The sequence below is a fragment of the Ciconia boyciana genome, chromosome 3 (assembly GCF_034638445.1).
Source record: "Ciconia boyciana chromosome 3, ASM3463844v1, whole genome shotgun sequence".
Taxonomy (NCBI): domain Eukaryota; kingdom Metazoa; phylum Chordata; class Aves; order Ciconiiformes; family Ciconiidae; genus Ciconia; species Ciconia boyciana.
The window spans coordinates 11,224,182-11,251,615 of record NC_132936.1 but is presented as its reverse complement, the minus strand read 5'-3'; the positions used below and the strand labels follow the sequence as shown (position 1 = coordinate 11,251,615).

The following is a 27,434-nucleotide window of genomic DNA, read 5'->3' as shown; positions in this document are numbered from 1 at the left end:
TCTAAACTCAGTCCTTCAATCCTTTTGCCTGATCTCAAAATGTTCCGAATACCAAGATTCCTTCAAACATTTTCTGATGGGAAACACATAGCCCACACGGTTCCAGTGTAAGCAAGAGGAGATTATAAACTAAAAATACAGTGGCTAGTTTACAGAACAAAAAAAAGTAAGTTTCTTACAGCTCAAAGCCTTGTAAAAGACAATAATTGTATAAGCTGCAATAAGACCCACCCGGACAGGCATCAGATTTTGACTTCCTATTTTGTGAAGGACATTTTCCTCTACTTCTGTTTTGCCCCATCTCCTCCCACGCAAGCTGTAGCACCCCAGAGTAATTGACGCTGTACAGCAGAATACTTAAGACAGGCCTGCTCTATTCTCCCTCCTTGGAGGTACAATCTCCAATTTGTCTTGGGAAGCACATTTTAATAGAAAGACTTGGAGCTGCCCCTCCTGCAGCCCTCCCTGCTCTCAAACTCCTGGAGGCAGAAGACAGGTAGCAAGAGGGAGCCCTGTGGAAGATTTACAACTTTTTTCACCTTTTTGCGGATGGTGACATACTGCACAAGCAAGGAGAGCTCCCAAAATCAGAATGCAGGGCTCTGTCAAAGAGATTTCATTCAAGTCTCCACTACAGCCCATTCATATCCCACACCACTGCCTCAGGGTAGAGCAGCTCACCGCAACCTGGACATCCAGGGCAGGGTAAGAAGGCCACACTCACACCCTTCAAATTCTGAGCTGAACCTCCGTTTGTTTAACACCAAAATTCACATTTCATACTTGGAACCCAACTTCCTTAAAGACCTGGGCAGTCTTAAAAAACACATCTACTTTGTGAAGTATTACATACAGCCATGTTCACAGATCAGACACATTCTTGCCAAAATGCCATTTATTGCAGTATACCTTTACATGGCATACAGATAACCCAATGTTGCATCTTCTGTTAGAACTCCTTTTTCATTTGTACCACTTAAATAACACAGACTGTGGTGTTTGTTTCACAAACTGCCAGTTTAGACTACCAAAATATACAGTTTTTTTTTTCCTTTCCCCCTACCAAGGCTGTGAGGTACAACTGAAGTTTTACCACTTTATCTTCCTGTGCTTTACAAGAACCTTTTCATAGATAAACCTATCAAACAACATTTCTACATTCCTATACAAAGCAAAGAATTACAGCTGAAATTAACACCATCTGGTCATTGCATTAACCTATAAAAATTCGTTCAGAAAAAAAAAAAATATGTAATGGACTTTGCAGCTTTACTTAAAAACAGCCAGCTACACGTATGCACAAGTTTTCCTTGTGCATACAGAAGAGTTTGGAATCAAGAAGTGGTGGGTTTTTTTCTTGGGTTTGCAGAGAAGGCACCAATTTTAGCTGCATAGCAGCTCAGGAGTGTTTTATACTTCATTTAAATTACACAGGTTTTTAAGTTTTACTGTTAATGTGCAACATTTATACCAACTGTTGCAATATTCTCCAATCATTCCCTCTGGCTCAACAGTCCAAATATTTACATCAGTTGTAAACACTCCTCCACCCACCCCATACCTTCTGCACTGCGTGATGAGGAACTGAACTTGCAAGAAGCTAACCAAAGGCAGAGCAGAAGTAAGGCTCGTGCAGAACGCCACAGTTTTCTTCTCACTCGGTTTGAGATACTCTGCGGAACTCCAAACCCTCAATAAGGCCTCAGTGCCACGCATCTGACAGCACATTGACCACCAACAGCTTCAGGCATCCGGACTTTCCTCAGGAGGTGCTTTTCAGCCCTTACTAGTCTGACATCCCTGGAGTTGCTTCTCTCCAAAGTGCAGGAACAGCTTGTGAAGAGCCGTTCTGAAGTCATGAGAGTCAAGGACACCCACTATTGTATATATTTAAGGCCATCTACACTTAGCCTTCATCAGGCTTGTTTCAGATGCTATGCTTCTCTACTCCTTAGCTGCGAAGTCATGATATGCTGCTTTCTACCTTCCACCCCTGTGTGCCAAGGTATTCTGTGGCATAGACAGCAGACCACGTTCCGAGACAACCACCGTAAACAGTGCACAGAGAGGTAGGTGCTACAACACGCCATGAGTCACCTGGCAACTACACAGTAGCGCAGGATAAGAGTATCTGCAGCATGACAGCCCAGCCTAGATTCGGCACCTAAGAAGAGGGAACATCTGAGATGAGACTGCTTAGAAAAATCTATTTCTTACCTAATCCTAGAAGGAGCAAGAGGGTAGTGGGACAGTCCAACGCTATTGGTAAAATGAACTCTCCACTTAGTTTTGGGGTCTTTGGAGTTTGTTTTGTATTAGTGTATGTACCAACTGCTTAGGAGCTGGTTCTGAGTATGGGATGATGTTTTCCAAAATATAAGTTATTTTAAACCATGTGACAGTCATTTGCTTATTACCCTGGCCCTCACACCTTATTTCACTAGAAATCATGTTCAGCTTGATGTTTCATAGGCATTAAGTGCTCCAAATACAGCAGTTAGAAAGAGCTAGAGGATTGCAGTGTACCAAACGTCTGCCCAGCGCAGCCATTTGTTACGCTTAAAACACATCTATGAGTTAAATAGGAAAGATCCCTGCTATACAGAATTCGAGCACTGGTAATTGTTTATTCTTGCTAGCCCTTTCCCTAAATATCAAGAGGTTTATACATACAGTGCTCCCTTATCTTCTCCCCACTGCCTGCCCCAGCAGTCTTTAGATAAACCAAAGTGAGTTTAGGAACTTGCAGTCCCACTTCTGTTTAAAAAAAATAAAATAAAATAAGTTGTGCAAGAAAGCTGGGAATGTTCAATGAATCCAGATCTACTTTGTAGTTATAAAATTTCCAATGGCAAAGTGGTAACGGCAAATAACCCAATGATCATATGGCTTAATTTAATGCAAAGCACACTAGGAGGTCCACGTGCAGGGAGAGAAGGGTCCAAGAAAGATGAAATAAGAAGTGTCCTGAAGATCAGTGTTTATGCATAGAATTCCTCTTGTTTGTGTGGTTTTTGGTATCCTCCGTTAGACTGTTTTGGTTCATCCAGTGAATAGCTGCCTTCGTCTTTTTTCTTCATTCTGTACAGCATAAATGCAACTAGAAACACTGCAAACACCAAGCCTACTAGTCCTCCAGCAATAACACCTAGAAGGGGGAAAAAGCCACAAATTACTCTAGATGCTGCACCAGATAATGCAAGTATGATTGTAAGTTCCAGATTGTTCCTTACTGCATGGTCACTGACTTCATGACTTCCAGAAATTAATTTGTCCTTTTACCCCCTCCCAAACCAGTGATCCTGCCATTACCAAGAGCCTGCTCATCTACTGAGTAAACCTAGAGAAACTGATCTCCCACCGGGCCATGCTGCAAAGCACACAAGGCTATGTTGTTCAACTCTTGACCCAGGCAGCATTACAGCAGTTTTACTGTAATTTTTGAGAGGAGCGAAGGAATAGGTTTAAACATAAAATTCCAGATAACTAGCCGTAGCTACTTGGCTATTAGCAGACTAATATTTGCCCCTGTTAGCATTTTGACAACAGACTCATGAATCACCACCCTCATTTCAGAGGTCTAACATAAAAGGTTGGCTTTCATGCTCAGAGGTGTACTTGCAGAACTGCAGCTTCTGCTGCCTGGAACACTCCTACGAGAGCCTGCTTTTACCAACTAGAAATCCAGAATATCAGGTACCTCCAAGAACTTCTTTTCTGTCCATAATTCCCGAGGCTCCTGCTGCTTTGGCATTCCTCCCAGAGTCAGCCAGTACTTCTGAGTTCCGGGTGGGGACCAAATCCTCATCTTTAGTCAAAATGAAGTCTCCCTGTTGGGACATACAAGTCAGGTTATTCATGTTTCTCATCATGTCTGTTACTGGAGACTTTCCACAGCTTTGTTTTTTCTCATCTAAAACCCTCCACCAATATAACCTATTAAATCAATCATCTTTTCTGACAAATTACCACCCTTTCTTGCAAAACCAACTTACTACATACTACTAAAGCCATCTCCCCAGAAAAGGTGTCAAAGCTATTAGTCCTCACCGGGTCTCCAGAGCCATCTTCAAAAACCTCCTCACGTGTAGGAACAACATCCTTTGGAGCTGTCGTCATGGGGGTGGCAGTGATGTCTCCCTCATGAGGGATGGCAGAGTGGGGCTTAGGCATGTCTCTAGTGTCTGGCACATCAGAGCTAGGGATTTTAGGTTCGAGCTCATGGACCGTGCCTGAGGCTTCTGAAGGAGTTACATGAACCACTGAAGGAAAGTGAGTAGTGAGGCTTCTGACTGTTGTTGTAACCACATCAGTTGTTGGTTTCTCATCAGGTGAGCCCAGGATGGGTACTTCGTCCTTCACAGCTACAACTGGCTCCTCTGTCACTACATTACTAGTTGCAGAAGGAGATACTAATTCCTTTTCAGTTCGGCTCTCAATCCCGGGAAATGGCTGTTCGTTGAAATCCATTGGTGTTGCCAGTAATGAGGAATTAGTTGGTTCTCCTGGGATTCTCCAGGTGCGAGACTGGTCAGTCAGGGGACCTGCAAAACAAAAAAAAAATTATTATCCTTGGCCAGTTTAGAGACCTATTAACAGTATCTTCAGGATGCTGGTCGAAGGAGGATGCCTAACTTGCATAGCCAATTTTCATAACAACAGCAGTTCAGTTTGTAATTGCTTATAATTTTCATTGGAATAAGGAAGGGACAGAGCAATGCACTATTCAGCAATACTTTTAGTCATCTGCTTCTCCCCAAGGCACAAGTGCTAGTCTGTTTGCAGACAGGTCGTTTGCAGGGGGGACGTCTGCTTTCAGTTCACTGGTTGCTCAGGATGGTTATCCAACTCTTTTCCCAGAAATACCTTTTATGTGATTCAGAGCAGTCACCCATATACTCAACACCTTTAGTCGCTGGCACATTTGGCACTGATTTCAGGGTCTCATTCCTGCAGAATTTAATCTAAAATACAAGCATGTGGCTGGAAGGAAGTAGAAGGAAACCATGCTTTAGCTTTCAATAGCTTGCTCTTTCTTCAGTAGCATCTCCTCAACTTCAGCACCGAAACCAAAGGTCTCTATCATGCAGTTTAGTAATCATTCTGATAGACTTCTTCCCCACCCTAAAACCCTTTTATTCCACTTTTTAAAAATTATGGCCCATGGGAACTTGCACATCTGATGACGGATAAAATTTGCACTTGATGTATGTTGGCAGGTTGGGGTTTACACACCCTCAAATGGTATCTCCTACCAGCTCATAAGAGAGGAAAAAGGCCCTTCTTACAGTCTCTCTTCCCATGAGTAAAGAATCACACCAGTTTCATAACATTCTTCACGCAATATTTCATATTAGCAGTGACATGGAGTATACCTGCTTCTGCTCCCTTTCAAGTCTTCTACAACTCATTTTCTGCTAATTGTTAGTATCTGAAGCAATACAAGATGAATAGATTAGGCTCTTTCTCTGTTCCCAACTCTCATATTCTGGGGCAGGGGTGTGTGTGTGTGATTCCTCCCTTCCCCCCTTTTAGCTTGGATGCTCATCAAGATCTCGATTGCCACATTCTGGAAGGATCAAGCACTAACAATACAAGTGTGAATAACTCACCTGCACCTGAACCTGAGAACGCATCGTCATCATCACCAGATGAATCAAGATCTTCAGGAGGAAGGTTCAGATTTGTAGTTTGCTTTGAAGAGAAAGGGAAAAGGTGTGTTAGTGATGAGATTAAAGTTATCACGTTGCTTGCACAGAGTCCTCTAAGGGCTCCTGAAGGTTACACAAACTTCCTTTGTTCAGACTGCATTTTCTCTCTTTCTTCATTCTATCTCCCCTTCCCAAAAGAGTAGTTCTGGTTAGTCTATTTGGTGTTGGAAAGGTCAGTCTTGCTGTCTCCCTTCTCTGCGCTGCTTCCAGGCTGCACTTGCTTTGGAGAAGAAGAAAGCAAGGAATCTGTTCAGAGCTGCATCCTGGTAGCAGCTGATGCTCAGTCCTTACACAACATAACCATTCTGCTTCAGGTTCTGACTGCTCATGTCTTTGCTATCTACCACTACTTCAGCTGTGAATTACTGCATGACTTCTAAGGAGCAGAAAGGAAGAGGAGACAAAGTAGTTTGGCTTCTCTGCCTTTTTGAGCCCTTCCAGCGCTGTTCATATATCTGAAACTATAGCATCTAACTGGAAGCAGAATGAGATTCCCTTTTTATAAGTGTGGGCACTCAGGCCAAGTCCTGACACAAAAGCCAGCTTTCCATGTAGGAGAATACAGCCCTGAGCTTTCTCCATTTATGCTTCAAGGAGTACACTAACCAGCACAGAAGTTCAGTTGCTGAAACAAGAGGCCAGCCCCCTGTTCTACTGCACCTGTTTGTCATAACACACAGCATTCAAAGCTGTTCAGGATATCCAAAGAAAACAACACTAAATAAAGCAGAGTAATTACTTCATGCATCTTGTTGGCCTCTGCTGCATATACTTACTGTTCCTACCAGTACAACATGCTTGACTCTCAGCTCATGACTAGCCCCAGGTTTATTTCTGCAGGGCTACCATTAGCTAACTAGTCATTCTCCCTTCTCAGATTTCAAACCAAAGCCCTATAAGTCACTTCTTCTAATTTTCATCTTTCCCCATCCAACTACATTCCCCGTTTTCCAGAATTTTTACTTCTATGCCATTCTCAAGATGCTCTCGTCATCCCTTTCCAGCACTGTCCCATATGCAAGTTTAGGAGATAGTGTGTTGCATCATCCAAGTTGATCATGGTTTTATCGGGAACGTGAAATCTCATTTTTTACTGTAATAAGAACATACATTCTTTCCAGCTTTGCACCCAGGCCCACTGTATTTCTCTAGCTTGCATTAACACAGTATCCCTTAAAAATGGCTATAACTCATTTTCATCCTAGGAAAAAGTTAGCCAGCACTAGTATGATCTGTTAAACAAAGCAGTTGAGCTTTCTCATTGTCACTTTATTACCTACATGGCTGTATTTATTGGCCCTATCTCCTTTTCATTCTTTTAAGATATCAGGTTTATCCAGTTTTCTCTTCCTTAATACCTTATCCATTCCCCACATTTCCATAGAACAACTAGTTTCCATTAGATTTGACCTCTCTGAAGACAAAGAAGTATGCAAGCTGCCACCAACGTAATCAGGCCCAACATCTTACCCCTTCTAGGCAATCATTATAGTTAAATGATTATTTTTTTTTAAAAATAACAAAAAAGTAAGAACAAAAAACCTCATATAGACATTAAACTTCTAAGTACTTTTCTTCTCTACGGGAAAAAAAACCAAAATAAAACAAACCACTTTTCCTGAAGCTTCTGCAAGCATATTTCTAGAGTAATTTCTAAAATGCAACTGTCCTTCAATCTTTTGTTTAGCTGCATGTCATGAGGCAATCTGGATTTTTAGATTTGTCCCTGCTTGTTTGCGCTGTGCTTTTGCCCTCATCCATGGAAAGTCGGTCAGATAAGTACTTCCTGTATGTTCTTCTTCTTGTGTCAAAGGTCAGTGACTCACGCAAGCTGATCTCACTACACTTCAAGTATTAGAGAGTACGAACTGTTGGTGCAGAAAGAATATGGAAAGAACTGCCAGGCTTCCCAAACTCTGCTCCCCTGAACGTCCTTTCCACTATGTTCAGACGTGAAGTCAGACTTCAGAGACCGCACCATTTTGGTTGACGGGGGGGTTGGAGACCATTTTTCTCCCTACTTTCTTGCACTAGTAGTGGCAAGCACAATCCTTTGATCTCCCACTCAGCTTGGTTTTGAGTGCAAAAGGGGGGGCTGCATTCTCCTCCAGTGGGAAGACTACCTTGAAGCAGTTCAAAAGCAATCTCTCCATCTTTTTATTGAAGAAAGGGACTGCCAATACAGTTTAAGACATGTCACCATACACCTTTATCTAGGATCGAGACTAACTTCCCCCCAGATCTGAATCTTCAGGGGTAGCTCATATAGGATTCCCAAGAACACCTGGACAGATTTGATGGTCTGCAGACCTTAGCAACACTCCTGAAAGGATCACAGACTGTCAGGAAATGAAATAGCGCTCTTGATCTTGACTACTGACCCAGCACCCCTTCCCGTTGTGGCGTTAACGGATGAGGCTTGTTCAGTCATGCCACGCTTCCTTGTTATCCAGCCTGTTCAGCCAGCCTACCCTTACGTTTCCCCTCACACCTGAGCTTTTAGCCTCTTCCCAGGCTGCTGCATGTTCTGGTTCTCCATAGTCTCTGTCATGTACTTGTTTGAATCCTAGTTTGATTTCTGTATCTTAGAAGGGATAGCTAGGTTCTCCTCTGAGGAGGAAAGTCCAGTGTAGCCCAGTCTAAACCAATGGAGACCCATGCTGTTCCAGTGTAGAGTTGCCCAGCTGCTGCTCAGCAGCCACCCTGCAAACATGAAGGCAGACTCAGACTGGTTCCTGTTCCCTGAGGTTGGCTACTGTACTTCAAGAGAATAATAGAAAACATGATTCAGGATTAATAAAGTCTGCTTCCCGCAGCTTTATATGAGAACTTAGTTAAGTTGCACTAAATGTGTCCTACCAGTTGTCCCAAAGGGTCTTGTCCCAAGCTGCTCCTCTGACCAGGTAGTTTGAGGCCTGGGATCTGAGAGGGACTTTCTTTTCCCCAAATACTCAAGGGACAGTATAGGATTATACACATGTGGATACCAGTCAGAATATCCACAAAGTGATGTAACTTCATGACATCACCCAATTTCACGACACATGAGCATTAAGGAACATTTGCCTAATTTATGTAACTGTACAGTTATATAAAGACTACACTTCTCGCTCCACAGCTTTAGTAGGCATGAAAGGCAGTAACCTTTCCTTATGGCACCACAAAATACAAGTACTGCAGAAAGGTCATGCTTCTATAATGATCTGCTGCTGAAGGATTTCAGACACAGCAAGGTTAACATAAAACACCAACTCAGGACAGCATCGGAAGGGATTGAACTAACTTGGGTTTCCATCAGGAAGACGGACCGTGCTGTTCAGACAACAAACACCTCATGGTCAAGGCTTTTCCATGACCTTTTATTGCAGCCGAGTTACACCAATGAGAAAGGTTTTGATTAGTCAAGAGGATTAGGGGCGCAGAACACAGATTGAATCACCATGTTGTGCCATCATATGAAAGAGCTGAAAATAACTTCCAGCTTAAAGCAAGATTGCTCTACCAACAACTTTGCATTACTTTAGCTCAAAATTTTATTATCAGACTGGTAAATATAATCAGCTAATGTGGTCATGCTTTTAGAAATTACTTCCATCATCAACCAGTTCATTTGACAGTCCACTGAGACCATTTGTGGACCATTCACATTGTAATTGATGCCAGAGACGCTGGATGAACGCATTTAAGTTCAGGTAGTGGATCCTTTGAAGGATTTCTGATGGTATCTCATGTGTTCTAATCAAAAAAACTTTCAATTCTTATACTGCAGCTACAACATGTTGCTTTTTTACCATTTAACAAGCTCTTTTTTTTAGGTTTTTTTTTCAAGCAGCTCAGACAACTGATTAGAAATACTTGCGTAGCCCTTTTGATTTGGGGTCACTGAATTTGGTTGCATGTGAGGGGTAAAATTTTTAACAGCATTTTTGATATGCATTAACCAGTTCCTATTAACCAGTGGGAAACCCTCTTCCCCAAGTATCAAAGCAGACTGTTTAGGGGAAACCCTGGGGAGACTGTTAGCCTCTGCTCTTGCCGAGTGCTGTATTGTTGCAGAACAATAGTTACTCAGTTCTGCTGGGACAACCAGAAAGCTGCTTAGTGGCATCTTCAATTTAATCAAGAATGGGCCAAGCTTTCACAACTCATTAGCAATATTACTGGCTCCAGAAGTCTGACATACTCGACTTTTTTTTTCTTAAAAAAAAAAAGAAAAGCATCATTTCTAACTATTCTTCAGTCTTCATCTTGGTCGCAGTCTCAATACATGAATCTTTCTGTGCTCATCCCATCAGCTGCACAGAGTTCCCTCCTGCTAGAGCACAGATCTGAAGTACTCTTTCATGATGAAGGGGAGGTTTGTAGTTTATTAGTTGATCTCACCCCGCCCAAACTGGGAACCACATTTCTTTAATGGGGAGCCATGGTATATGTAAAAGGAAGCAGCTTTTTTCAAATTGCTCTTTGAGGTAAGCAAAACCCCTGGCTTTGCCACAAGCTGCTACAAGCCCTAAACTAGATTAAGGATGATTTGTATCCCACTCTTAATAATCCTAGTTAGTGATCAGCCTATTACAGCAGCGTCAAAAACACTTGAAATCCTCCATTATCTGAATAATGCTGTTAAATTTGCACATTTGTTTCTCCTAATAAATCCTTCTTATTCAGCTGAAAAGGAATGAGCTGTAATGAGCTCTCCCACCTCAAACCCCTCCCTAAGCATCCTGCAGGATTCTTCCAACTTTATGGGAAGCAAAACCAATGGTTTGCTCTTGTTTGAGAGAGACATATAAATACAAGAGAAGCATTTACTCTCTAGTTTGGCTACCAACTATGACACTGGAGCACCTAGAAAAAGACTTTCACAAGGATTTGAACAGCTCTAAAAGAAACTCAGACAGAAAGATTTGTCTTTCACCTTTTTCTCTATATTGAAGAGCAGAGCTAGTCCCGCTAACAGAAATGCTCTCTGAGGCAGAGCAGCCTGAAGAGCTTCTAACCTCAAAATATTGATATTAATGTGTGGGAAGACAAAATCACCTGCTGAAAGAAATTTTAGCTTTGTTAAACCTTGATATTCTGCAGTTAATAGCCCACGCATGATTAACTCCAATCCCAGATGTCCATGGTCTGCAGACAGCTTCAATGGTTAAGGGGGGGAAAAAAAAACCAAACAAACCACACCAACCACCAGCATCCTCACCTATCCCCCCTTCTTCTGCAGGCATACAGACTGCTAGCATTAAGTTGACCATGCACACCTTCAGTTTTAAGTCAGACATAAATTCTGGAGTTTCTGAAACAGAACTGATGCATTTATATTGCAAGTCAGTAGTGAAGCTTGTGTGCAAGTCTGCTACATCAGAAGTCAGTAGCAGTGTGGCACCATCTCCCGTGAGGAAATGCTGAGAGAGTTAGGGTTGTTCAGCCTGGAGAAGAGAAGGCTCCAGGGAGATCTGTTGCAGCCTTTCAATACTTAAAGGGGGCTTATAAGAAAGATGGGGAGAGACTTTTTAGGAGGGCCTGTTGGGATAGGACAAGGGATAATGGTTTTAAACTAAAAGAGGGTAGATTTAGACTAGATATAAGGAAGACATTTTTTACAATGAGGGTGGTGAAACACTGGAACGGGTTGCCCAGGGAGGTGGTAGATGCCCCATCCCTGGAAACATTCAAGGTCAGGTTGGACGGGGCTCTGAGCAACCTGCTCTAGTTGAAGATGTCCCTGCTTATTGCAGGGGGGTTGGACTAGATGACCTTTAAAGGTCCCTTCCAACCAAAACTATTCTACAATTCTATGATGTCAACCAAATGCTCTTCCAGTTGTTTCTCCTGTTACTCCACTGCTCAAGATAAGCACCAGTGCTGCCTGGTGACCCTGCAGGTTAATTAAGTAGTTATCTTCCTAGAAGAGCCAAAGATGCAGACTAACGGCACAGGCCAAAGAGCAGAAAGACAGCTACAAACCCTCCCATGAAAAGCCCATAGACTGGACAGCCTAGATTTAAGCAGTACTTTTATCCCTGACTAGTGTTCCAATCAAGGCTGTTCAAAGTATTACAACTATCTGCCCTCCCTATTTCAGATGGTGTTGTTTCTCTCCTCCCCCAATAAGCTTTTGCTGCATACCAACAGGCTTCAGCATCCCCACCCTTCCATCCATCAGTTTATGTCAAGTGGAGTAAGGCTGGTTAGTGGCTCACAGGGTGCTCCTTCCAAAGGGAAGCAGTCAGGCAGCTCTCAAGTGGAAACTAAAGGATGTTCTTCTGCTCAGCAAGGCAAGCACCATTTTAGCAGCAAGAAGTAAATATGGCAGTTAATCTGGCAGCTTCTCTATCAGATCATTATTAGTATAAAGAAATCTGGAAAATCTTGGTTAATTGAGTTCTTACTGGCCTCCTCTTCTATTTTTGGATGGTGAGTTGAGAAGAGGACTATCTTTGAGGGAGAGGTCCTAGCTGCAACAGCAGTTGCTTTTGTTTGAAGCATGAACTACCTGATCATCACACAGTAGCTACCTCCTGGCACTTGAGCTCTTGAGGTAGTGAAACACCTTCCAACACCTACTCAAAATAGGATGAGAGCTTTTAGGATCTATTCCACTATGGGCAGAACATACCAGACTGTAAACTCTGCCCACTGTCCACTAGGCTTTGATCCTCCTTTTCTGTCAAATTTTGTAGCCACAGCTCTAGAAGCATATTCTGATCCTTTGAACAAGATGTAGTGGCCAAGGAAGAGGAGCATCCAGCTACTCCATACGCACAGCAGCTACAGTCCCAATACTTCTAGAGGCTCACCTGGTAAGTACCACGCTATTAGCCCAATCAGCATTACATTTTCTCCTTACTGTGAATTAGCCCAATCAGCATTACATTTTCTCCTTACTGTGACAGGGCAACTTTTTTAATTAAGTAGGGCTGAAACACAGCAGTCAACATGCCAAGAGCAAAAATGAACCAGCCTGTCACCATCAGGTTGGGTTTCACATTCTGCAGCAGGGCCCTTTAAACTACCACCTCCCACGAGAGCATGTCACTTCACGCTTCCTGGACCATCCCCTGTATAGCTCTTCATACAGTCTCACGGTGAACCAGATCAAGGAACTGGTCTGGTAAAAAAAAAAAGAAAAGGAGAAAACATCATGCAAAGAATTTTCCAGCAGGACCAGTTTCCCAATCCTGCTCGGTGCATGAATGCACAAGTGTTTGTACTGGCACAGGGCAGAGCGTGGCAGCCAGGGCTGCTTAAGCAATTCAGAGAATCACAGCCTGGGTTCCCGGGATGCTGACACACATTCACCTACCCTGCAGCAGAGGGACAGTAAAATACCCTGCCACTGCCATGCATTATGGAAACACACATCGCAAATGCACCCTCAGACTGCAGGCAACATGCAAATCAGAGGCTGACTCAAAGGGCCACGCAGGTTTATACAAAAAGGAGCAAGAAGAGGGGTTGTAGGGAGAGTTCTCTTCTGCAGAGAGTTTGTTTGTTCACAATGGATAAGGTCTGTTCCTAAGTCTGACAACAGTGCTTTTAAGTCCTCCCTGATCTCCTAAACACAGTAGCAAAGGCTAGATAGATGCCTTATTCAGAAAAGCGGTAGTACTGCTTTTGTCTTGAGACACCTGAACTTTACAGGAGGTCCGGTGCGATTGCAATTCAGCACTGGACAAGGAGCATACTGCATGTCCTTCAGCAGAGAGGGCTGAGCAAAGCCAGGGGTAGGAGTCCAACGGGTTTATGGACACCACAGCTGGGGAAGCATGTGGCCCTGCAACATACATAGCATCAGTGACAACACGTTACTTGTGCACACTGCTAGGAGCGTACAGAGCGCCATGGCAGTTCTGATACAGAAGAGCTGAGCTGCCTCCCAGTTCTCTCTCAGCCAGCTCCACTAGAAGTCTGGTCAGTCCTTCAGCAATACAGAGAAGCGACTTAGAGTCTGTGCTCCTGCTTTTTCACCTGAAGGATATATCAAACAAGTAAGTTACCACATACTGCTTTCACTCATGCCAACCTGCTCCTTCCAGCGAAGCAATACAGCCCAGGCTAATGACTGGATCTCACTGAGAGGTCAACACATCCACAGACGTGGCACTCAACTCTGTATCAGTGGCAGGTGCAGGTTGTCACAATACGGCCAAAAATGGGGTACCTTTTGTCTCCCACGTTCAAGGCAGCCTGTGTTTGAAGATGCAGTCTAATGAGAAAGCTCTTTTCCCTGCAGCTAATCTCATGAGAAGCAGCCAGTTCAGTTTTATGCTATAACTGCTTTTCTTTAAAGAGCCTTCCCTGCAGCTCTTTAACATAGTTTATAGTTCAGGCATTCGTTTCTTCAGATAGCACAAGAAAGCCACAGTCAATGTATAACCTCAAAGAGCTGTGCAAAGTAGGTGCAGCTCAGTGAGGCCATACAGCTAACAGCTCCAGTTCATCCTGGGGAATTAATTTCAAGCTATTTCACCTGGCTTGAGAGATGAGCAGTGAGCTGTGTAAGCTGAGACCAGACAAACCTAATTTGTCTTAAAACCCTCTGACTTAAAGTCACCAGTAATTCTTACTTTCTAGTGTAGCAAAACCAGCAGAGAAGATTCAGTCTTACAGTAACAGCCAGTTCAGCTGCTTCTTTAGAAAAGCACAGACAGGGGATTGCTTAGTTTCAGCCAAAGCCAGTGGTGGGCTGCCTGTCCCAGGAACCCTGACAAAGTAAGGTTAAAAGAGGGTATGCAGCAGGTCAGAAAATCTTTATGAAATGGAAACCCATCCAGCAAAGGACTCTAGTAGCCCAAAACCCACTACCCATGCATACTAGAAACTGCAACACAGATAAACATGACCCTCCTGACGGAATAAGAAATTAAAAGTGACAGGATCTAAGGTCCCTGCTGCCTCTTCCTCCCCCTGCAGTAGCACAGTCACATGCCCCCTGGCTACCACGTATTCCGACATGGCTAGTTTACAACATGTAGGATGACCACGGCATACACGCAGCCCCTGCTGTGGAGTTCAGGCAGGTGAGGTTGAGCAACTCACCTCAGACAAGTCATCAGCAGTTATAGCCACTCAAATGGAGACTGGACTTTGTAGCGTTGCCCTCCAACACATATAAACACATTGACCTTATGTCTTCAACAGCAGTTCCAGCAAAACCAGTCCCTATCCTTAGCTAATTATTCCCATCCATGCATTGACCTCCATTGCCATGCACAGTCTCACTTGCATCTGGATGCAAATTCCTTTCTTTGCCCCATCTCTTGCCACCCACTCACCCTGTCTTATGGGATCAGCACTGAGGACTGTCACTGGAGTGAAACTCGCTGCAGAACCACCGAGACTTCCTGGCAAGTGCGATAGTGGGCTTCAGATTGCCTGATTGCTCCTTGACAGCATGCATGGGTTGGAGAAGCCAGTCTCCTCTCCCCATAAAGCTAAGAGACTACCCAGCTCCCAGTGAAGCAGACCAGTTAGCATTACAGCCCTGAGACTGATGAATGTAGTCCAAGACTGGGTTTGAGGGAAGAGCTGCAAAGCAGCTACTGTCTCCATTTGTCCCATTTGAGACTGTCTTCTTCCAGTAGGCCTGTTAGCTCAAACTGGTCAGCGTGCAGCTGTAGGCCACGTGCCAGGATGCTGAGAGGCTCAAGCCTCCATGCTCCCCCTGACAGAGCGCAAGCCTGCAGCACACCAACATCAGGACACAAGAGGCAGTTCAAGGACTTTGGTCCCACAGGAGCACAACTTGCTCTTTTCATCTTCAGCCATTCAGCTCAGAAAGTCCCAGCTCAGAAATCAGAGACGTGTCTATAGGAAAATGTGACGTGGTCTATGGCATCTCAAGTCTTCAAATTAGGCTGATGGCACACTATGAATCACAGATACCTTTCAGCAGCACCAGGAAAACATGTGTGTGCCTCTGGTCCTAGGGAAGCCTGTTTCCTGGAGACAAATGCCATACAGCTTGGCTGGTGGAACTACTACCTGTTTCAAATGAGCTCCACGCCAGCTTTTGTGTGATCAGCAACACTACAGCTGCACAAGTGCTCTGACCTGAGCTGGTCTGTTCCCAGAAGTCAGAAGCGACCTCATCACCATGCTACACAGTATTCTGGGGGGGAAGAAGCTGTTCTGCTTCACCTGAGGAAGGGAAGCCAACATGCAGCCAGGAATACTTCCTGCCTCCAGGAATTATTATCAGGCAAGAGTAAGTACAACAGCCTTCGGTATCCAGGCATATGGCTAGGAGAAAACCCAGGTTGTTATCTCAATCCTGGGAGTTTCCCTCTTCTCCTCCTTGAACTCTAGCAATTACCTAGTGCGAGATATGCCAAGGAGCCAGGAGACAAAGCTGTGAGATCTTCTTGAAGGACCACAGAAGCATTTTCACTCTATTAGTGATACATACATGTTTCTAATTAGAGCAAACTGCTTGCAGTGCTACGCTAGGTCAGTGAAATCCAAGTTTCAGATAAAAATCCCTAGTGTATCATGAAACTAAGGGTTTACTGGCAGTATTTCTGGTTCCTAGCAGCTAGGAAGTTATTTAAACCTCAGCAGAAAGATGAACTCACAACCCTGGAGTACTAAAGGTCCCGGCTAAAGCAGGTTAGTTGGTAAACTTAATGAGACTACTTAAACCTACAAATAGCTAGCCTTACAACAACAGAAAAGCTGACAAGGTATTCTCATTAGTTACATGAAGTTACAGTGGAACCACCCAGACTTAAGGTTTTATAGGAGGATATATCCTATAGCAACCAGATATATCCTATAGAAACTGCCTATGCACAAGACAACAAAAATTACTTTCTATTTGCTGACACTTCAGTGGCAGAAACACCTGCCAGCTGTAAGGCCTGCTGCTATCAAACTCTGCTTTGGCTTCCCAGCTGATCGGCTTGTAGTTTACCCTACAGGACATACATCAAGTCCTTCATGTCATGACAACCAGCCTGAGATTCAACAATCCAAGACAAGGCCTTCTTAATCACTTTTGTAAACTCCACATTTTCTCAAGAAGGAGGCACGATGAAGTCTCCAATGCTTATGAAATGGTTTTTTTGCTAACAATCTGTATTTTCCATACACACATCCCAGACATCTGTTACCTCTGAATGCTCTATTTCATTTTAAGTCTCATACCCACCTTCTTAGTTACAGCACCAACAACAACCCTTTTCAGGCACACCCCCCACTGAAGAGCTGATTGATCAGGGAACTGGAAGCATCCAGAAAGAGCTGCCTGGCTTGAACAGACACTGTCTCAGCCTCCATCTCACATGTGCACACCAGATGGCAGGACCGGTCACACCCCACAACCTGATCCCCTGGTGCTGTTATTTGTCAGTCTGCTACAGAAGACCTTGACTATTTGCAAGGGAGCTGCAGAAGCAAGTTAGACTTGGGCAGCAAAATGAGCCAACAGTTGGCATTCAGCAGCTCCCTTCTGATTTGGTCACACTCCCTATAGCTAAGCTCTAACCACTTCTAAGAAACTCTGCTCTTGCACAGCAGGACTCACACCAGTCAGCCGCTGGTGTGTTAAGAAGGAACTTGCGAGTCTCAATCAGCAGCCAGTTGCTGGGCTCACACAGACCATGCAAGCAGCTTTAGATTTTGTTTTTGATCCAATGCAGGGCAGTTCCTGCACCTCGGCAGGTCTTACACTAACACACACGGTCAAGTGTACTTTTTGCATTTGCTTCTATGCCTCACCATTTCCAGTTTCAAGTAAACCAGCATGGACGTGAAGAAATCAAGTTTCTCCCTACATCATGAGGCATGCTATCAGGCCTGTTTTATCCACAGGATCTTACAGTGTTGACTAAGCCTAGATTGTTTGTAATGCAGAAGTCATCCCTGCCAAACAGATGCAGTTACACCAGCATGACTAAGCCATGCACCAAAGGACTGAAACATCTCCACCTAATGCAGGAGCCACATCTGAGATCAGGAATACCCCGTTCCCCCTTCCCAAGAGTCTTCTCAAAGGGACATTTTCAGCATCACCCCTTCCTTCCACATAGTCTTAGCAGCTCCTGAGTGCAGGTGCCGAAGAAAAGCAGCATGTAAGTGTTTCAGGTAGTACTAGTCTCCTTGGAATAAACAGCAGTAGGCCGGATGGTCTTTGGGCACAGGCTGGACCGCATTTCACTGAATTACTCTAACGTAGAACACAGTTCAGACTGCATGAACTCCCTTTGAGAAATATGCATGCTCATAACCACTGGACCATACAGCAAGTGATCTACCCATATAAAATGGTGGGGAGATCAAGCTCTCTGTGCCTCTTTCTAGGACACTAATGGTCTCTGTGTTTAGGTTTACAAAAGTGTTGGTAATCCTGCATGTAAGACAAACTTCTGACAGCAGTTGCTTACTACTGCCCCGTTTACAGTTAAATTATGCAACACCTCAATGAGATTATGGAAGCTGGCTGGTGTACTTCCAAGCTGAGTCATGAGGGTGTTGAAGTATCATTTCAAAGCTGAAGCATCAAATGAAATCCTCTCATCAGAAACAGCCTTAAAAAAAATGCCTGCTGCAATTGTGCTCTAGTCACCTATAGTTCTGCTCATTTCAGAAATGAACATTAGGCATTTCTTGACCAAACACCTAATGGATTAAACTAATTGACTAGGACCTAGCGTCACTCAGTTGCACTGGTTAGTACCACATCTGTACAGCGGAGCCCTGAACAAGGGACTGTAACAAAGGCAGAATAAATCAGAGAGCTTCCCTTTGATCCAAGCTATTATCCAAGTCTCACTGTAACAGATACTAGCTTCAGCTACCTCATGCTTTCATTTTTGGGTATACAGCTTGTTCACCTGTCTTCCCCATGGCCTTGTTTCAGAGCAGTCACCAAATCAATTGAGGAGGTTAGAATTTAGGGGGAGATGCTACCATATTTGTGGAGTCTAGATGCTCTCCTGCCTCATATGGGCAACTGTAAGACTTAAGTTGTGATTTGGACATCCCTGTATTTTAAACATCTATACTGTGAAGAGACAAGAGACATCACTAATGCCACCTCTGATGGACTGTCAGGCATTAGGACATGTCAATAAAACACTACTAAAAACTGCAAGGCAAGGTGAAGTGATTTAGTACCAAGTTACTCCTAGCACAACATGTCCCTTAGTTCAGACAAGTTTCTGGCAAGGAGTACCATCGGAATAGCTAGATGCTACATAACAATAGACCAAACTTGTCAGACACTGTTCAAACATCACTAAGTTGAAGATATTTCATATACGAATAAAATTCTGGGTCTACTCACTGACCACCAACTCTAGTCATCACAATATATATCTAAAGAAAGTAGAGCATAAAATGCTGAAGGACCACCTTATGGGCCAATTCTAAAAGCACAGGCTGAATCACTGGCACGTACCAGCGCCATTACTACTACACTAAATGTTTTGCTGTTCCAGGTTTGTAGTATTCGCCTCACAAACCTCAGCTGATTGATTACACAGGATTTCTCATGCAACTGTACTTGCTCATCCTTCTGAAGCATCCAAAAAGGTTCAGTTTTCAAAGAGAGAGTTGTGATCTCCTATGACGAACTTTCACTTTCTTTTACTGGATACTGCAGTTTTCAAAATTTCATAATATTCTGGGCCTGCTGCCAGAGACCCACTGCCTACATCCACACTAGTAAATTAAACATCATCAGGGAACATCCCCAGGCACTGGAACACAATCTATACCATCAAATTATTAGAATGATCTCTGGCACAGTTTCGAGCCTTGCCAACTGGTATGCCCCCAAATAATGCATGGGAAGGTTCCCCAGCAGGCAATCGGGGCGGTGGGGGGGAGAGTGTGGTGTGTTAAAGGATAGGTCAGAAAATAAGATTTGCTATATGATTGGGACTCTAGCATTTAAGCTGGTCACAGGATAACTAGTGTCCAGCCTGTTTTACTTACTAGAAACAGTGTAAGGAGGTTTGGTGGATCTTTCTAACCCCTTTTGGCTGCATGCTGCGGAGGTGGGGACATACCAAGCATTTGGCACTTTTCAGCTACTACAGTAATAACGTCTAATTATTCATAAGTGCATCTTCCAGCTTCTGTAAGCAAGAAGGTCACCACCATTTCACAGCTCAGTGCAACTGCAGATGCAGACTGAGGAACTTTTTGCAAGTTAAATCTGCAAGTGCTTCAGAGCAGAGCCGATGCTGCTGGAGGATTAAGCCAGCAGCTTTCCTCTTCGAGGCCATGAGTCAGTTGATGTAAGCACACGATAGCAGAGCACTCCTTTGCCACTGCCCAGACATGCCAGAGTCAGCCTCTTTTGTTAGGTGCTTTGTTCACTGATGGGAAAGTAGTCATGATCTAGATGATTCCTCTGTTAGGACAGAAAGAGATTTAGAAGTCAAAGCTGTCTAGCTGCAGGCTATTAGGCAAGTTTCGAGGCAAGTCTCACTGCCACTTTTCCACTGCGCGTAGGTGCCACTTACACCCTGTTAGAGCCAGTGAGGGGGACAAATCTCATTTGGCATTAAATATGCTGGTGTGAGAGTCTCTATTACAGTTCTATAAGCACAGAGCACAGCAGGGGAGTGAAAAATATCACAACATAAGTGCTTGTGTTGGATATCAATTCAAGCAAGCTTTGTGGTTCCTCTAGCTTGAGCTTTTACTCCTCTTACCCCTCAACTTCTTGACCAAAGAAAGCCTGGGCTCTGTCCCTAAAGAAGATGCCTATTAGCTGGTCAATGGAATAACAGGTTCTCTCTTCTGCAGAGATGTTCTTACCCGAGACTGATGTTTTGGTAGATAGACAGGCTGCTCTGAGCTCCTGTAGTTGTGCAGAGCACGGGCATCAAACCTCCCAGACCACCATCCTGGGGTCAGGGCATACAGCCTCCAAATCCTGCTGTGAGCTGGTCAACAAATAGCACATAACATGGATAGGTATCTCTCTGTATAAATATATACATACCTATATTTCTCCACTCTACTGGTCTCAAAGCATACAATAAGCCAGCAATAGGGTCCTGTTTTGGGACAGGAAAGAGCCAGGTAGTCTCTTTCTACAGCGCTGTAGCTGCCAGTTCTGATCCCCAGGGATCATACAAAGGGTCCCTACCAACACAGCCACAGCAGCACCACTGCTACAACATGGAGCTTCACAAGAGCTCTCATCTGGAAATCATTACATTAATCACTGCTTGCTCTCCAGATGGTAGACTGGTTCCACTCTCCCCTGCCCACCTCTGGCTTCAATATACAGTCTGCTCATCTATTAATCCCTAGATGCAAGGCTGGACTGGAGCTCTGACCAGGATGTGTACTGCCACTAGCATTAGAAACTAATTAGAAGAGCTTTCCTGTGTACAGCGCAAGACAGTCATGGTCTGCAGTGCTGCCCAGAAAGCATTCGGCACGCTCCCCTTACAACTGGAATGGGGTTCAAGTTTCCTTCCATTTTAGAGGCAATAAGCTCCTCATCACGTGGCACAGGCAGACAAAGAGCAACCCCCATTCTCTAGCTATGGCTTCTGCACGCTCAGGTCATGGAGCCAGGGCACTCAGAGAAGTTGTCGCATGAACTGGCTGTACTTTGCAGAAGGCTGGTTGACAGGACTGCGTGCCTGGGACTGCCTACAGCCAAAAATCAAGACTGTCAGCCTTTGTTTCCATGACTGGCATACAAGACATTGTCATTACTGCACAGGCAGTGCAGAGAAGTTACAAGGTGGAGTATGACAAGAACACAGAGCCTCCATGAAAGGCAAGATACGCATGAGTATTATAAGCTGGTTGGCAGGCAGTTCCCTATCTTTTATCAGTGCCTTCAATTTAGCCAGGAGTCATTCTGCAATAGCAATCCTGAAGACCTTTCAGTTATTAGAAAAGCCCTGAACACTAAGAGGCAAAATGAGTGGACGTTAAAGAGAAACATACCGCAAAAACAAGGGCTACGGAAAAGATAGGTGTCTTGCTGCTGTACTCTCTGGCAGAACTAAGTGAAGCAGCAAGAGCTCTTCAACTGATCAACACCCGAAGGAGTTTCAAACTAGAATCCTAGCAGGGAAAGCCATGACTTACAACACCTCCATGACTCAGTTGTACTGCAGCTCCAGTGACTCAACAGGAAGTTCTATTACCAACTCCATCCAAATCCCACTAACACACTGGTTCCCATCCAGCAAAGCAAGCCTCACTGGTAAGACTGGTCTCAGCAGTGAGATACAAACATTACAGTCAAGCATGGCAAGGAGCCCAAGCTAACAGACTCCGTTGGACACATGCCGGTTCCACAAGACCCAGAACGTCAACTGCAGCCAAGCACTGCTTGAGAAACTGAGAGGTTGGGAAACCACCACATTAGCAGATGTTGCTCCACAAGAGTTGCTTGTAGAAGGTCCAAATGTTATCTCACCTTGAGGTAAGGCTTCACAGTGCAGTAACTTTTCCACTAGCATCTCCACAGGAGAAAGTGCACTATCCCAGGTTTCTAGCCAGGCCAGATAAAGCTCATTTCTGCGGTACACCAGGAGCTTAGCAGAGCAGTAGTTCAAATGAAGTACGCTAGTCAACTTTAACTTGGAGACCTGTTAACAAAATTGACACTCAGCACTCCTAAGGAGACACCACATGCTCTCTGCATTTTAGAGTATCTTCTGAGCTCAGAAGACAAGTGAACCTATAAGAAACACCAGAAGTCCTTGTACTGTTGGTCAAAACAGCTTCCACTTTGCAAGTTCACTGCTTGTATCAAAGTCTAGGGAGTAACAAAGGTTCCTCACTTCTAATCCACAAATAAACAGTGCCTTTAAATACTAAAATGCTCTGATACCTCCTCAACAGCTCACAATCCGCCCCCCCCCCCAATACATCCACTTATGTTTCTGCTCATATTCCTCACTTCAGAACGCTGATACAGGACCCAACTATACCCCCTAGTTTCTTCCACAGCCTTTAGCAGAGCAAGACTACGGTATTGTTTGGAGGCACCGATCCTGTTGCACTAGAACAGGAGAGAGCTGTCATTCTAGCTGAAAGCTGATGTTTCCCACTGCTTTGCTAGTTCTCTTGGCACAGAAACAGCAGCTGTCCAGTCTGTTCATGGAGAGAGTTACCATAAAAGTAAAAAGACTGTCACTTTGACTAAATTGCTCTTAGATAAAGACACTAAAGTAAAGGTGTCTATGCTCCCCTTATAGGCAAAATGAGATATAGTCAACAGAGCCCTGACAAAGCAACTCACCTTGAAGCAGACTTGCAGGGGCTGGTCAGATAATCGCTCTCTTTGGCCCCACTGATTACATCCCCATGACTCTAATGAGAGCTTAGGCACCTAGCACACACATAGACACCTACATTTAGGTGCCTTAACATCAAATGAACATTGTCCTGAGGGACTACTGCCATTTGAAGTACCCTATGTCTCAGCGAGTGCATCCATCTCCAGCTGTCCTGGAGTGCTGTATTAATAGCTCTGAGTTAATGAAGAGTAGGAGACATCCAAGACAAAAATACTAACGCTGCAATGCTGAAGCACTGCAATTTTATCATTGACAGCACCTCCTCAGAAAAGGGGTCCTCTATCTTCTCTCTTCCAAGAAGCTCCCTTCTCCCTGTAGCAGGCCCTACTAAAATCCCACCTCCCTAGATGCCAGATGACAAACAAGTGTGGAATGCCCCCCTCAGAGGCATTAGTATAGTTCTTGGACACAAGAGCCACTTCAAACAAGGTTAGGATGAAGTGCTACTATATAGGCCACCTGGAGACATCTAAGCACTAGCAATGCAAAACACATACTTAAAATGGACCAATTTTGCTGCTAAAACAGCAGCCTACATTTCAGGTTAGTGCACTAGCTTAATTTTAGAAGGCTTACAGGTTTCTTGCACTTGCTGTAACTTGTCTCGGGTTGTTAGAGAGGATTGATTGGTTTCCAGAAGTTTCAGAGTGCTCCCATTAAAAATGTTAGCTCTTCTAGCCACTTGAAACCAAGAGAAACCTGGAACAAAAGACTACAAACTTGCGCCAGAGCCCCCTTACACGATACAAACCACAGCTTATTTGTCTCTGCTCTAATCAGAGTTGACCAGATACAATAGAGTCACCATTTTACTGGGAGGTAGCCACCAGCAAATGAGTGTTCAGATGGAGAAGCGCTGTTTGTAGTGCTTGATAAATAATGTGACGCTGCTCTGCATGTACTATAGAAGAAAGTGTTTCCTCCTTATCCACTGCCTACATGTTTAATAAGCAAGCTGGACTACCTAATTTCTTCTAATTAGTTTACATTCAGATAGGAATGACATCACCCTTGGAAAAAGGTTTTGCCTGCTCTGCTAAGCTTGCGTTAACCGCCAGCATGCACCGACACCAGATGAAACAATCAAAACCCTGTTCTCCCTCATGATACGGGCTGGATTGTCCACTGCTGTCCTGCAGCAGGCTATGCATCTTGGCTCAGTTGGCTTCATGGCAGGGTTATACCATGTAAAAGTTTCCATTTGAGAGAATAACTAGGTTAATGGATTAAGATGCATCAGCCTTCTTATTTCAAGGAAATCAATGCCCCCATCATAACAAAGAGGGCAATTACTCTCATACAAGGTGTTTTGAGCAATAAAGTGTCACCTTGAAGAAGAAGAATAGGAACCTCCCCAACCATTCCTGCAGGTAAGAGTACTCAGAAAGAAAACTGCTATCGTTTGGCCACTTTCTTGTTCCTGCTTATTACTTCTACGACAATATGCATGGACGAGTCAAGTCATGCCACAATAGCCATAGGTCAAGTGATGTGCCAGCAGCAGTGGCATGCTTTCCAATAATCAGACTACCAAGAACCCAACACAACCATGCCAGTGCCCATAGCACTGATCTAGCATATGCAAAGGACTGTGTAAGGCGACTCTGCTTTCTGTGCCCAACACAAGAGGTTTTCTGCCACTTGATGCAAAAGCATAATTATTCCAGACGGGTGGGAAAGGCAGCTTAGTCCATGTCACTGACATTTCAACATGGGAAAAAGGCCATGTGATCACGAGAAGGGAACAGCCTCAGCGCTGAGTCACCACAGACAGCCCCAAGAACTTCTGTTCCTCCATGTGTTCACCCAGGAAACCCCTCGATCTGAAGCATCATCCAGGCCTGCGTGTCCCTTACGCAGAGGAAAACTGCAGACAAGCATTTACGTCATGTCCTTATCATTTCTAGTAAGGAATATTTATCATAGGGGAATTTTATCCCAATGCACTACAGAGGCTGCAAATTAACTGCAGTTTTACCACTTTAATCAGAAGAAAGCTTATTCAGAAGCTATGAGCAGAGCCTTCTTCCCATGAAACAGGGTTGATTACGCTGACATGCTTGTCATTTTTAGCCATCTCATAACTACTTGCTACCACGTGGGCTAGAAGGGTGCGTGTCCAGATCTACAGGTAGAGTTCACCGACAGAATGGTACAGCAAAATTGGAGGTATTCTGAGCAGCTCGGATCCTGCTGTGCACTTTGTTCTGCCACTCCTTATCCAACTGCTGCTGTAGTCCATCTCCAGACAAGTTTCAAATCATTTACTCCCTTTCAGAGAGAAAAAAAAACCCAGTTTTGACTTTGATGATCCTGCCTGCTCACACAAAGCCTCATGCTCCGCTTTTTCCTTCTAACTCATCCAAAGGAGAAGACTCCACGAGCGACGCGCACACAGCTCCGGCACACGCACACAGGAAGCGGGGAGCGAGCGTCCCTCACCACCGGAGAAAGGGATGGCGACTCGGGCTTTGTGCCCCTCCCGAGGCGGCCGCAGGGACTCCTATCCCACACTCGCGAACCCCACGCAGAGGCTGGGGGACGACGCAGAGCCCAGGCCGCCAGCAAAGCACTTTCGCAAGGCTGCGGTGCCAGATTTCTGCGGAGAGGCCCTCCGCAGGCGGAGCAGCGGCAGGGAGCGGCGGGAGAGCCATCCTCTATCCGTGGATGACATCTGGCGGCGGCCGCTGCGCGGAAGCGGAGCTTCCCGAGGCCGACAGGCTGCCCGCGGCCCTCGGGAGCCGCTCGGCGCCTCCCCGGGAGAGCTGCTCCCGAAACGCCCGAGTTCGGCGAAGGTGCAAGCCTCGCTATCGCAGTGTTACTACGCCAGGAGGGGTGCATGAAATCAACGAGCGCAGAGCTGAGGAAGGCGCTGAGGGGGGAGAAAGCGGATGGCCCCGCAGCCCGGCCCAGGCGGCTCCGGGGGGCTGGAGGCAGCGGCGGGGCGCCGGGGTGGCCGCACGCCGCCGCCCGGGAAGGGAAACGGGCTGGTTTCCCGGGGCTGGTTTCCCGGGGCTGGTGCCGAGCACGGGCGTCGGGGGAGCGGGAGGATTCGTGCGCCGAGGGGACCACCAGGATTTTTGTGTTAGTGGGCAGAAATACAAGGCATCCGGGCGTACCCTCTGCTGGCCAAAGGCTCTCCGGGCACAAAGGCGGTCGGGGAGCAGCCGACCCCGAGCTCCCTTCGGAGCCGGGTCGTGCCAGGGGCACGGCAGGAGCACCCCTGTTTCAGAAGTCACCCGTGAGCGCGGAGCGGGGGGGTGGGAGGGCTCCCCGGCCACAGCCGAGCCACAAAGGGCCACATGCCAGCGCTCGCCCTCATTCACCGCTCGCCCCCTCGGGGCGCACCACGCCGGAGGGAGGACGCGGGCATCTCCCCCCCCCCCCCCCGCCCCGGCCTTTCCCGGGCGCTCTGAGGGGCTCCCGCGCCCCGGCGGGGGGTGACCGGGCAGCGCCGCCCGCCCCGCAGCGCACCGGGGCGGAGCCGCCGGCAGGTCGGGAGCAGCAGCAGCGGGTCTGGTTTGAATTAAGGCTGCCGGGGCAGCCCGGGCTGGAGCCCGCCGCCAGCACAAAAGGCCACCGAAGCCCCCCTGGCAGGGCAGGGCAGGGCAGGGCAGCACTCCACTCCCCCGCGGTAACCTGTCGGAAGGCGGGAGCCAGGCGGCTCACGGGGCGCGGCGGCCCCCAGCCCAGCCCAGCCCAGCCCGCCCTACCCCGCCGCCCCGCTCCCGCTCCCGGCCCCGCGCGGCCGCCCGGGCCCCGCCGCCCCACGTGCGCCGCGCCCCGCTCGGCTCGCAGCGGGCTCACCGGGACAGCAGCCTGGAAGCAAAGGGCCACCAGCCACACGGCCACCACGTTTATCATCATTCCTCCTCGCCGGGCCTCGGGAGCGCACAGCCTGCCCCTTCTCCCGCCGTCCCCTCCGCCGCTCTTGCCCCGCTCCTTTTGGTGTTCTTTTAAGCAGCTGCGGGTTTTCTCCCTCTTCTATTGTCTTTTTTTTTCCTTTCCTTTTTCTTTTTCTCTTCCCCCCCTTCGCAAGCCGCCGAACCAGCCTCCCAGCAGCGCTCTGCGGCGGCGAGGAGTTGAACTCTGTCTTTTAATGAACCCACTGCAACAACCTTCACCTTACGGCCACCCCCCGGCCGGCTCCGCCTCCGCTCCCCTCCCCTCGGCTCGGCTCGGCTCCCCGCGCCGGCCCCGGCCCGGCCCGGCCCGGCCGGCACGCCCTGCCGCCCGCCCCCGCTTCCTGCCGCCGCTCTACCTGCGCCGCCCGGGCCCGGCCCCCCCTCCCCGGCCGGCGGCAGCCGCCGCTTCCCTCCCATTGCATTCCCAGATTTCCTCTGCGGCAGCGGCATTCCTCCCGCCGAGCTTCCTTCCTTCTCGCTAAAAATAAGAATTGATAATAATAATAATGTTAAAAGCCCTCCCTTCCCTT

General features: G+C 46.2%; 1 protein-coding gene across 1 annotated transcript; it reads right to left on the bottom strand.

Moving 5' to 3' along the window:
* Positions 1-877: 877 nt before the first annotated feature.
* On the bottom strand, positions 878-27,097 carry SDC1 (syndecan 1). The gene is made up of 5 exons (XM_072858506.1): positions 26,807-27,097; positions 5,613-5,694; positions 4,051-4,544; positions 3,701-3,830; positions 878-3,148 (listed from the first exon to the last, which is right to left on the bottom strand). Exons 1-5 carry the CDS (start codon positions 26,864-26,866, stop codon positions 2,982-2,984), a joined length of 933 nt encoding a protein of 310 aa, XP_072714607.1. The 5' UTR covers positions 26,867-27,097; the 3' UTR covers positions 878-2,981.
* Between the last annotated feature and the right edge of the window lie 337 nt (positions 27,098-27,434).

Excerpts from the sequence above, each read along its gene's own strand:
- SDC1 (XM_072858506.1), bottom strand. The coding sequence starts at position 26,866 with ATGATGATAAACGTGGTGGCCGTGTGGCTGGTGGCCCTTTGCTTCCAG. Across the intron at positions 3,831-4,050 it reads AAGATGGCTCTGGAGACCCG|GGAGACTTCATTTTGACTAA; the intron begins GTGAGGACTAAT and ends ATGTCCCAACAG. Across the intron at positions 3,149-3,700 it reads CAGAAAAGAAGTTCTTGGAG|GTGTTATTGCTGGAGGACTA; the intron begins GTACCTGATATT and ends TCCCCCTTCTAG.